Consider the following 12,121-nt stretch of genomic DNA (forward strand, 5'->3'; position numbering starts at 1 on the left):
GAAGTAAAACAAAGTTGTGCTGTTCAGAGAACACAACCTATGTGGATATCTTTGGATCTTTACCATGTTTGTGCAATACCTTCTTAATCGGAGAAGATTAGGGTAGAAGTGCTTGCTGGGGCTCTAAATTAGTCTTCTGGTTTGTGGTAAGATTCGTGGTGGTGCTTTTTTTTTTTTGTAGGTATTCACAAATACTAAACTTTCCAATATACTAATCAGAGGTCAAGGCTTCTGCTGTGTTTTGTACAGGCAAGCAACTTGCTGTGACTTTCCAGGGGCAGGACATAATAATGGAAGATCCTGGAAGAAAATGAGATTAGTGGAAAAGCTCAATTCTGAGAGTCCATCTGTGGCTTTGCCAAAAGGCAGGGTGCTGACAAATGTGAGGAATTCTTCCTTTATTGGAACTTTCCATTCCTGGTGAAGCTGTCCTGATGCTCCAGAACACTGTAACGTCTGCCTGACCTTTTAGAGAGCAGAGCAGCCTTTACGTAAGGCTTCTACTCTTGCTCTGGATGTGTTTTATGAGCTTGCTTTTCAGCAAGAATGGAAACCATTATGAGCTTTGGGGTTTATGAATAGCCTTGGATAAAGTACCCTTGCTGCTGTAGCCTGACTGCAAGCCTTTCCTGTGGTCTGGAGCAGGCAGAGCAGAGCAAAGCCTGGTTTCAGGCAGCTGAGATTCTTGGTGTTAAGATCACTATTGCTCTTGAGGCAGTAACCACAAGACTTTGTGCCTCTCCTTTTAAGCCTTGTGCACTGACTTCCTTTTTATAGAATAGCTGCTAAGGAGAATCGTTGCTTGCTTTGTATAAAGAGGTGCTTTGAAAAAGAAAGGCAAGCTTGAGAAATTTGTCTAGCTGTCTACCTTATGCTAAACTCCTGCTGTTTAATCACTGCAGACTTTCCACATCGGGTAGTAAGGAAATAATTTCAATTTTTATCTCCAGAAAAGTTCCTCTTGGAAACTTCAAATTTAGGCTTCATGTTCTTAATATATTGTTCTCCTTTTTAATGTAGTTGATGTGCTGGGTGTGAACAATATGCCCAGCGCTCACAACTGACAGGCCTTTCCTCTGGCTGGGGATATACATGCTGCCTGGGAAGCAGCTTTCTGACTACTGGAAAGAGCTACACAAAGCACACTAATATGTCATATTTTTGTAGTTCAAATAGCACATTAAAAATAGTAGTGGCCCAGTTATGTTGCAAGTGAGCAGAGGTATCTCTAAATTGTTAGTGTTGATTATGTCAAGAGACAACAGAGGGGAAACCCTCTGTTTCTTTGCCATACCCCAAAGCTGGAGCACAGAGGAAAACTAATATTTATTATTTCTTCTTTAAAAGGCTGTAGTGTCTCTGTGTCTAAGGTAACCATAAGCCATCTGGTTTGAAATCTGTTTTGAAGCTGTTTTGGTGAATGTGAATTATAAATTCTAGGATAAGTTATGTTCATTACCTAACCTAAAATCTCAGCTTTTAAATCCTCTTGCAATGGTCAGCTTTTGTTTTTTCTGGGTTCCGTGCCCCCCCCCCCCCCCCCCAACAAACAAACAAAAAACAACAAAGGAGCTGTATTTTTTGAGAGCCCCTTTCAGCCTATGGAAAGCTGGGAGTTTGGAGTAGCACCTGTCGAGAAATTTTACAAGGTACAGCTATTACAGGAATGTAAGAGTCTTGAATATTCACCCTCTCATGGGGTCACTGCAGGTGGTATTTGTCTGCCTTTTAAAGCACATATAAGGGAAATACGAAGTCTTTATAGCTCTTCAGTCATCTCCAAAGAATGGTGATTTGAGGTTTTGGGAAGCACCTGCAAAACGAGGCATTTGATGCTCTCATGGCAGCCTGCACCCTTATGGTTTGAAAACTTAAGGGAGATATTTTAGTCCCTCTGGGTCCCCATGAACCTGCGTCAAGTCCCAGTAGTTATTTCGGGCAAAACCCTTATTGGCAAAGACAGGACTTGAGCAGGTTTTGGCTTCACCCACCTCCTCTTGCATCTTGCCCTTCACGTACTATTTGAGAGGAAGGCTGCCAGGCTGGGGGTGTTTGGGGAACATCATGCTGTTGTCCAAACTGTGTGTTTGTTCTAAGGACACACAGATGACTTAGTCTGTTGGTGCTATCATCATTATTGAAGTAAAGAAAGCCTGAGTGAGGCTGTCATGATAAACACATCTTGGGGCAGCTGATCCCTTCTTTGATCAGTTCGATGCTACCAGAAGAGCAGGGACAGGTATTGAATGGCAGCATGCTGCTGCTAGCGCTTGGCATCGCAAGAAAAGTAGGGGATGAGTATAGATAGGGTGAAAGTAGAGCTGTCCTCTCTGATAACATGCTGTTTCAGAAGTCAGTTACCCTTTGCACTTGGTGGTTTTATGTTGGCCTTTTTGCTTGCTCCCTTGACATCTGCTGTCAGCTTAGCCAAAAATAATTGGGAACTCCCTCAAAGTAAAGAAATGAGTTGAAAGATACTCTGAATTCTTTGCAGCCTTGGAGGAAGCATGGTGGCTGCCTTTTTATGTGGGCATTTAGCAAATCTTTTCACTGCCTGAAATAAGTGAAACAAGTCTTAAATAAAGACTTGTTCTGTAGTGCTTCCCTACGTTCTGTAGTGCTTCCCTACGTTCTGTAGTGCTTCCCTACGTTCTGTAGTGCTTCCCTACGTTCTGTAGTGCTTCCCTACGTTCTGTAGTGCTTCCCTACGTTCTGTAGTGCTTCCCTACGTTCTGTAGTGCTTCCCTACGTTCTGTAGTGCTTCCCTACGTTCTGTAGTGCTTCCCTACGTTCTGTAGTGCTTGCTGCAGGAGTATTTAGGTTCATTAAGAGATGATCCCTTTGTCTGTGCTTGTTTACTCTCACATGTGGAGAAGCCACGATTCTGGGAAAGTCAGTGCTGTTTTCAGGCTGTTTCCTGTTGGCATCCCAAAAGTACAGATGTTGGGGCTTTTCTGTCATAACCCTGCATCTCCAGGGCATGTCACTTGGCTACAGCAGCATCTGTGGAGCATCAGATACCTTGTTAGCTGGCTCAGTAATGGTTCAAAAATTGGAAGGGTGGTTTTTTTTTTTCAGTCTTGGAGTTGGTATACCTGGGCACCCCATAGCTGTCAGCCTCCTCTCTCCTTGAGCCATGGTGCTGAGAGGACACATGACTCTAATTTTTTTGTTCCAAAGAAAGCAAAGGTTTGGGTGGAGCAAAGTCAGATGCTTTTTACCTGGAACAAGGTCAGATGCTCAGCTCGCTTGTCTCCTCGCTGACTGGTCAGGTCAGATTTAACTGCCTTGGTAAGTGCTCTCTGGCAGGGCTGTGGGAATGGCAGGCAGAGTTGAGCTCGCTGGCTGTGGCATCACAGCATGTTTCCAAGCCTCAGGTTCAAACCTGTGCCTCTGTTGATGGCAGGAGTGCCAGATGAGTGTGAATCACAAAATGGTGAGGCTGTGGGAAGAACGTGCTAACAAGCACCTTCCCTCTGCAGTCCGAGTGCTGTAGCATCAAAAGACAAGCATAACCTAGCTAATAAGCCAGTGTCAAATGAACAAAATGGGTGATCTGGTGGCCGTAATCTTGAGTCTTTATTTTGGTAGAACTTTGTTTTCTTAAAATGGACTCTACTCCTTTTCTTAATTAACAGCATCCTGCTGATGTTTTGCGCTGTTCTGTAGAGGGTAACCAGGTTTCTTTCATTTATGGAGTTTCATACAAGTTGATGGTTATCTCAGGGTGGAGCTCTTGTTTTACCTTACTGGTTGAGAATAAGATGGTTTGAAAAGCAAAGCCATCAAATAGTAACCTACATAGTGGTATGAATGAAGTGTTTTAAGTACAGTTAGTCCTTGCTCCTGGCTCTGGGTATAAAATAACTTTAAGATGACCTGAGAAAAGTAACTTAATTTCAGTCTTTCCTCAGCAGTGTTTGCTTCTCCACCCCTTGTGTAACCATTCAATCTCAGATGGTATCTTGACATACTCTGTGTAGATGATGCATACACAGATGAATTTGTCCTTGTTGCTGTCTGCAACAGCTAATCATTACTGAATTTTATTTAGTCATTTACACCTGCCAATTAGGATCTCTAGTGTCTTCATCTGATGAGCATCTGGGTTTCAGAGGGAAGTTTACTAAGTAAGTTGGCAAACTTTATGCATATGCATTAAAAGCATAAGTGCACACAATTCTTTATTTCTGTTGTTTAGTGCTCAACCAGTAACGCAGACTGCTCTCTGATCACTTAGAAGAAGGAGCTAAATTAGTGCTTGTGTGTAGCTGGTGTGCATATTCTGGGACTTCTGGGCAGTACCCATACGTGGTAGCAAGCCAACTGGAAAAAACAGGAGGAAAGAAGAATCTGTATCATCTTATAACTGTGACCTGTTTGGTAGTGTTGCATTTATTTTACTCATTTGCAAGAGTAAAACAATGGAGAGACATGCTATGCTCTGTATATACTCCTAAAAGGAGGATCAATGTAAATGGGCAGGCAGGATGGAAATGTCAGCCACACCTTTCCTTGCTGCTAGGGTTGGGGATTAAAGTCTGGCTTTGAAAGCATGACTAAAGCTGCATTGGCAGTGTTCTGTAGTGGTGATGATGCAAAGTAAATAGTAGTGTCTCAAGTTTGGTGTGGGGGATGAGAGATGTGATAAACTGCACAGCACCAACAAGTGCAAAATTATCACGTGAATCCATGTGATAAAACGATCCAATGTCTGGTGTTCTTTGTCATTGCAGTACTTTACTGGCCTAGAGTGTGGACACAAGTTCTGTATGCAGTGCTGGAGTGAATATTTAACTACCAAAATAATGGAGGAAGGCATGGGACAGGTAAAATGTCAACTCACCTACCTCATGACTTATTTCTGGAAATTCTGTGTATTGGAGAGGAGGGGGGAAAGAAAGAGGAGAATTCTTCCCCACTGAAGTTTAAAAAAAAAAACAAGAACAAAACCAAAAAAAACCCAACAAAAGAACACCAAAGAAAACCCAAGCCACAAAACTTTGGGGGCTGCAGTCTTTGCCACAATGAAGCTGAAGGGAACTACATGGAGTTAGTACAGGCGTCTTTGCTCTGGGTGGGAGGAATCATGCTGTGCACAGTGGCACATCTGGGTCGTGATGATAGAGCCAGTGTACTATTTTTGCTACAGACTGTAGTGAAGTCTGTTGCCTTGAAATTCTTTGTGATGCAAAAATAGGATAAACACTGTTCCTTTTATGACCTTTTTGGTTTTTTTTCAGACCATTTCATGCCCTGCTCATGGCTGTGATATCTTAGTCGATGACAATACAGTTATGTAAGTATGATGAGTTGCTACCTCTTGGCTTTTCTCTCTTTTTCCATTTTGTTTCTCATGTGCTATTCAAATGTACTGGCTTATAAAAAAATTGCATAGAGGCTTTAAGGCAGCAGAGAGGTCAGTCTTGAACTGTTTATTTTGATACTGGTATGTCTCTTAACTTCCTGTTTAGGTCTGAAAAATCCATGCTACAGTACTTGGAGGAAAGACTCCTTGACCAATTTGGTCAGCATGACAGCAGAGTAAACACCAGACAGTCTTTCCAAACCCTGTTTAACTGCTTTGTGCATTTTGTTTCCTTTGATTTATGTAGGAATTTAGGACTTCCTACCTAGGTCAACCCACTGGTTCACCAAGTCCTATAGCTATAGTTAATATGTGAGTCAGATGAAAGTCCTGGGTATGGTCTGATGTAGGGTGTGTTTTATGCCCTCTGATAGAAAGCACTTGACCCTCAAATGTAAGATTTGATTAAGCTGGTATGTCAGCTTGTGTCACTTTGCTTATTAAATTGCCCAGCTGAAGGATGACTTCTTGTACATGGTGGAGCAGTGAATTCCATGAGCTTCCGTCTCTCTTTATATTGGGTGATGTTATTACCTGAGTAATATCCTTCATAACTCTGAACGTTGATTAAGTTCATTTTAATTCTTCACGCTAAAAAGTGTCTAAATAGAGGCTTATTCTGTTACTTATTCCTTCCTTCCTGAAGTCTGACTCACTCATTGATAGTAATTTGCTGGTTTTTATATCAGTTGCTTCCAGACTAGTGATTTCCCATATCCCCCTGCATTAGTGGCTCTATGTTAGTCATGAAGGGTAGGCTGGATAGAAGTGGAAGTAGCTGAAATGTTTTCATGCCCTGTTGAGGGGTGGCTTCTAGAGTTCAGTGGGTGGAAACTGAAGTGAAGCTGGCATAATATCTTGAGTGACTTGATTGAGATTTTTGTTTACTGGAGTCTGAACTTGTGGTGTCGTACACTCTCAGCAGGAAATTTCTTGAGTGTTTTCTTGATTGCAGCAGTTTGAATAAGCTGTTCAAATAGTGCATGTAAGGTAGACTAGCTGAAATTAGTGGAGGCCATGATGGTAGCAGGAGCAAGGAAGGGATGGAAGACAGCAGTGCTGGCTGTGGTTGCTATGGCTTCTGTTGCTATTGCTTGATATTAGTAGTAGGTCTGACTATCCTTCTGTTTCACTTCATGGCTTTTATAGCACAGAAAACCATGACACTGGGGTGAATCTGTGCAGTCTTCAACTCGCACCATGTTCTGTGGGATTTCCCCCCCCCCAGAAATGGCAGAGATATCTGGGGCCTAAGATAGTAAAATGGCATCTAGGTGGTAAAGCAAAGAAGCTCTCTTTGTCGAAGTAAAAATATAAATGTTTTGTCAGGGTAAAAATCCACCTTTCCCTGACCTTACGGGGGACATCTGGAATATCTGGGGGAGGGAGGTGCATTTTTTCGCAAAAGCCTGATGCTTTCCTTTTAAAAGCAAAGGTGGACAACTGTGGCAATCTTATGACATAGCATGAATAAAAATGTAAGTAATTCCAACTGGAATCTGCACCCCCTCCCATGTCCTTAATTATTCTCTTTTTAGGTCTTTTCCTTTTTACAAAGTCTCTAGCTCTAGATTTCCAAGCTATAGGAACCTAAGATTAATGTGCAATATAAAGAGACATCAGTTTCTTTATCCATCAGAAAATCAAAGTAGATAGGCGCAAGTTATTAATTTGCTCTCTTCTCAGTACTTCCCTCAGCAAGGCAGTATATCTCCAAGTTGAATTGTCTCCATACGAGTCCAGACTTAGCAATTCAGATGACTCTCCTGGATTTGTGAGTATTTAGCTAGCTTGTCCGTTTCCCTTGTTACTGTTGAGCTTAAGTAGGAAGGTTGAAGAGAGGGTCCATTTTAGCTCTTTCAAGACCTTCAAACTGGCTGACGGTAATCTGTTTGTGTCCCTTGTTCACCCTTGCTGATGCTGCTGGTAATTGCTTTAACCTGTGTGCAAAGACGTTGATTTCATTAATAAGCAAGGCAGGCTGCCTTTATTACTGGTGTGTCTAACGGCCGCTGCTTGTGGGTGGCAGCAGTCTGGTAGTAACTTCTGAGAATCAACCCACTCAGTGGGAATGGATGGATTTTGGGTTCCTGTATGGAAGTTGTATGGTGTGCTGCCTCATTTTTAGTCTTCCTTTGCATAATTGCAAATACCAATAGTTCTGTGTCAGATTAGAGTAGTAGTAAGGTCTTGAAGTAATTCCTTTGGGAGGGTGTGTGACATCTCACATGATGTGCATTTTGCCAATTCTACTGATTGGTGTCTTTAAGGAGTTTGCATTATCAAAATGGAACAAAAGTGTAAAACTTACGGTCTGATAAAGGATTGCTGCCATCTTTGGGTGAATTTTTGAGATTGTGTAGTTCTGAACTGAGCTGCCAGAAGAGATCAAGAGTGAAGTTGTTTTGGCAAGCAGTTTGCTTTTCCAACCTGGCTTCTTTGTGCAGTTGCTTCTTTCATAGCTTGGCTCACAGAGGAATGTACCCCAAAGGGGATGGTTCATGGGCACTGGGAATGGTTTTCATCTCTTAATTTGTCTAGTTTCATTTATTGTTTGTCAAAAGACAATAATATTCAGAGCAAAGTTCTTGAAGGTCTTGACCTGAGTGGTGCTGTGGAAGTGCTGTTGAACCTAGAGCAGGTGAGGTTGCTAACATGGAGTTATCATAGGCAGTTTGGTAAGCAAAAAACAGCAGATTGCGTACTCCATGAGCTCTGGTTAGCTGTGGCATTACTCTTCATTTAAATTCCAGTTCCTGATATATACATATAATACAATAAATTTTTAAAGTGACATTTATTATGACTAGAAGCTTGGGTATGGAGTAAGAAATTGAGATTTATAATTCATATTATAAGTTCAAATTGTTTTTTCATTCTTCAATAAGTTTCACTCCAAAATTGCAGGCTTGCCATGGACATGGGTCTGAGATGCTTTGTCAGCTGATTTGTTCTATTTTAGTACTGAGAATTTGGCTGCCATGTGCTATGTTTATGTAATAACGAGCATGTTGTTTGGTAAGCTCCCCAGACTGCTAAGGGCTAGGATTTATGCAGCATCGCATTGTCACGTGCTGTTCTTTAATGAAAATTGGTATGTTAACATGCAGGAGTATGCTTGATTTTGACTGCACCCTGAAATGGATAATCTATTAATTTCAATATTTATATGTGGTATGGCCTGTATAAAGCTGTATTCAACAGTTTGATTTAAAGTAGAAATACTGCAAAGTGTGTATTAGTCCAGCTTCATATTGTGAGTTTTTATATATGCAGAAGAAACTTCAGTCATAACTGAAAGACAAATATAAAAGAGTTCAGCAATACATAATTAAATTATTTTGAATGCATCTAGGCTGGACAGTCTGCAAATGCCAGCTGGGTTGGTGTGTCCAAAGAGAAAAGTGGTCACCATGGTTTTAAAGGATTACTATCTGTCTGGTTTTCTTCTGCTCTCCCACTTCCGAGCTGACTGACTTAAAGTCTATGTTGCGTACACCCTCTATGATGTTGAATTTAAATCAACTTTGTTTATACGGTAAATAGATTAAAACCACATTAACTTTTAAACTGAAACTGTAGTATTCCTTAGAAACCCAGATAACATTAGATCTACCAAATTTAGTAACCACACAACAGTTGTTTTCTAGCTTTTTAAAGGGATTTGCCACAAAATGTGCATGTTTAATGTAAATGAACTAATGAAATTGCTGCTTGGGCTGTTCAGGAAAGTGTGTTTAAAAAAAGAAAAAAAATCCCACACCAAGATGTTCAGTTCTCTTGAATTGCGTGAGCTTTCTGTCTGATTCTGAAGCGAATATTAAAAGTTAAATGCAATAGTTGTAGATTTTATGGTAATGTAATATAGTAAATAAGTAGATAACAGGTAAGTACAAAAAAAGTACAAGCATAGAAGGAAGAATCAAAATAATTTGTCTGTCTGAACTTACTGGCTATGTATGGAAAAAATGAGTTTTCTACTACAATAATTTTTGTTTCTTACCTTTCCACAGGCGTCTGATAACAGATTCTAAGGTTAAATTAAAGTACCAGCATTTAATAACCAATAGTTTTGTAGAGGTGAGTGTTTTATTTGAAATCTTTAATGGCTTCTAGGTTGTTTCTGTTTCGCACGTGTACCAAACCAGAGAAGTGAGACTTGTTTATAACTGTAGAGCAGGTTTTTTTGCATAGTCTCTAATCAAGCATAACTAGAAGTTAGAGGCTTTGCAGGGGTTATTTTATAGCCCATTTAGTTATAGGTGTAGTTGTAGGAAACTATTAAACAAATCTGCAGGATAGAAGACCTAGAGATATAGCAAACAGATGCCATTGGAAGTAAAGCTGCAGTATTGCTTTTAGCAAAATACTAATAGCTTTGCAACTTCAAAATAAAAATAAACCTAGAGGAAGGTGCTTTGGAAGATTTTCCACTGTCCCGATTTCCCATTTGTATGCTGTCAGATTCACTATAGACCCCAGTATATAAATTGTTATTGGGATCAAGCTTTCACTCCTTGTTTGAAGCAATGTATGCAGTGTTGTTTTTAATGCAACACTGGAGATAAACACCTGTTGCAGGCTGAAAGACTGACAAAAGTCTAGCAGTGCAGACCCACATCTTGCTGCAGTACAGCAGGAACAGGTGATGAGATGGTGTTCAAGGGTTGTTAGAAAGTATTGCTTGTAAAAAGCTAGTGTGCATGGTGTGAGCGGTGTTTCGGAAAGGCTATTGCAGTGGTGAAACAAAGATGGGTAGTTGCAAACAACTTGACAGATGCTTTTTTCAGTGGAAAGCTTCATTGCTTCATATTCTTCAAATATTTTCTCTGGGTGAGCTGGGAGGTCAGCAGAAGTGTTTACGCTCCTCATCTTTCATAAGAGGCCATTTGACAGTGAAGAGCTGGCTTGTATTCCTGCTTTCTTTCAGTAGAAAGAAAGTAAATGCTTAGATTGAGGAGGCAGCACTCTTATTGCAGAGTATTGGTAAGACAGGAAGGACTGTGACTGAAGGTCATGGTTGAAAGGATGAAAAAGGGATGAAGGGCAGGTAGGGTCCTTGTGCAGAATCCTTTTTCTATTATGTTGTTTTTCTTTATTTCATAGTGTAATCGACTGTTAAAATGGTGTCCTGCCCCAGATTGCCACCATGTTGTTAAAGTTCAGTATCCTGATGCTAAACCTGTTCGATGCAAATGTGGACGTCAGTTTTGGTAAGAACAATCAAGTAAAAGATGTTGATACTGCTTTTTACTTACTACCTTGAATGTGTATTAGTGTGTATTCTGTAAGTCTTTATATATTGGGATGTGGTTTAGATGGTGGGAGAAGTATGGTGTGGGCTTCAAATGGTAAGCCAGGATTGGATGCAGCTGGTTGCAAAGCACATAACTATGTAGTTGTTGCTCTGTCTCTTGGGCCTCCTTTGACATGGAGACAGATCTAGCTTTCACTGAGATGGCCTTCAGCTGAATGGTTTCAGATTAGGTGAGGTTGTTGACTGCAGGCACTGTAGAGAATCAAAGTGTATTGAGAGATATATTGCTCTGAAATGGCTGTTGAGGGATTTGAGGGTTGGGTTTTTTTGATGTGTATAATGTTTCCTTAGGACTGGCTTTGGTCTTTCAGCAGAACAACCCAGAAGCAAACTTCCACAGTGTTAGCCTGGTTAAATAAAAGTATAATCATCTGTCCTATTTGCTTTTTTCCCCCCCTTTCTTTCACTTATAGCTTTAACTGCGGTGAAAACTGGCATGATCCTGTTAAATGCAAGGTGAGCATGTCAAAGTTCTTTTCTAAATGCAGGACTTGAAAAAGTTTAAAGTCAATTTATATGCAAGATGTAGAAATGAAGCACAAGCTTTGCAGTGGTTCACTTCAAGAAGCATAGCAGCTCACCTGATTAGATCATAGTGTGAGAAGAATGGGTGAAATCATACTGGATGCCTTTAGGATGCCTCGAAGTTGGACCCTGTGAAGGAACAGTGCCTCAGCCAGATGTGGAAATGTCTGGAGGAGGAGACTGTTACAGCTGTGACCCTCTGAAGAGGAATGAAGGTGCTTCAGAAGTGAATGCTTCACTTGACAACAAGCATTCCTGTACTAGGCATTTCTGTAGGTGTTTGGTGCTTTGGCAGTCTTGTGATTTGTCGTACTGAAGGAAATTAATTTGGTCCTGGGACCTGTTGCTGTGCAGTGAACTCTAGAACTGTTCATAGAGCTGTCAAAAGCTGTAATCAAGCCTGGGATCCTGTGGCCCATGCAGAGCTCACAGGCAGCTATGTTTCATGCCTTGGGGATAGAGCAGTCTGCATTCCTAGTGACAAATGTAAAAAAAACTTCCTTGGGGAGAGGGGAGGGAAACCTCACCAGAGGTTTAGCATGGTTTAGCTGATCTTTCCAGGCTAGATGTGGTCAGTTTATTATCTAACAGGTGCAAGCAGTCTTTTGCTTTTGTTACTTGCATTCATGTGATAAAGCCATGTTGTCAATAAGGTTTAAAAAAAAAAAAAATGTGTAAGGTGAGCATTGCAAGCCTAAGGAAAAACTTGGCTTAATGTAAAGCTAGGCATCACAGAGGGTCTGACTGCAGTTTTGGCAGATCACTGTTACAATGTCCTTATTATTTTAGAGTCCCATGTGAAGTTTGTGTTGATTGAACTTAAGAACTGCAAACTCACTGCTGAAGTATTTGTGCTGAGTGATTGGATCAGGATGGTGCTGCAGGAAATGTCTGCAACTAAATTAGTTGCT

At 40.9% G+C, this 12,121-nt stretch overlaps 1 protein-coding gene across 2 annotated transcripts in view; it reads left to right on the forward strand.

Annotated features, from left to right (window-relative positions):
• Positions 1–12,121, forward strand: part of ARIH1 (ariadne RBR E3 ubiquitin protein ligase 1) — a 62,338-nt gene that overhangs the window by 35,631 nt on the left and 14,586 nt on the right. For both annotated transcript variants that reach the window (XM_075505587.1, XM_075505588.1), the window contains exons 4-8: positions 4,737–4,829; positions 5,244–5,299; positions 9,382–9,448; positions 10,475–10,581; positions 11,099–11,141. In XM_075505587.1, the coding sequence (XP_075361702.1) occupies positions 4,737–4,829; positions 5,244–5,299; positions 9,382–9,448; positions 10,475–10,581; positions 11,099–11,141 (366 nt within the window). The remainder of the gene's footprint in view (positions 1–4,736; positions 4,830–5,243; positions 5,300–9,381; positions 9,449–10,474; positions 10,582–11,098; positions 11,142–12,121) is intronic.

Source organism: Mycteria americana, chromosome 6, assembly GCF_035582795.1.
Source record: "Mycteria americana isolate JAX WOST 10 ecotype Jacksonville Zoo and Gardens chromosome 6, USCA_MyAme_1.0, whole genome shotgun sequence".
NCBI lineage: Eukaryota > Metazoa > Chordata > Aves > Ciconiiformes > Ciconiidae > Mycteria > Mycteria americana.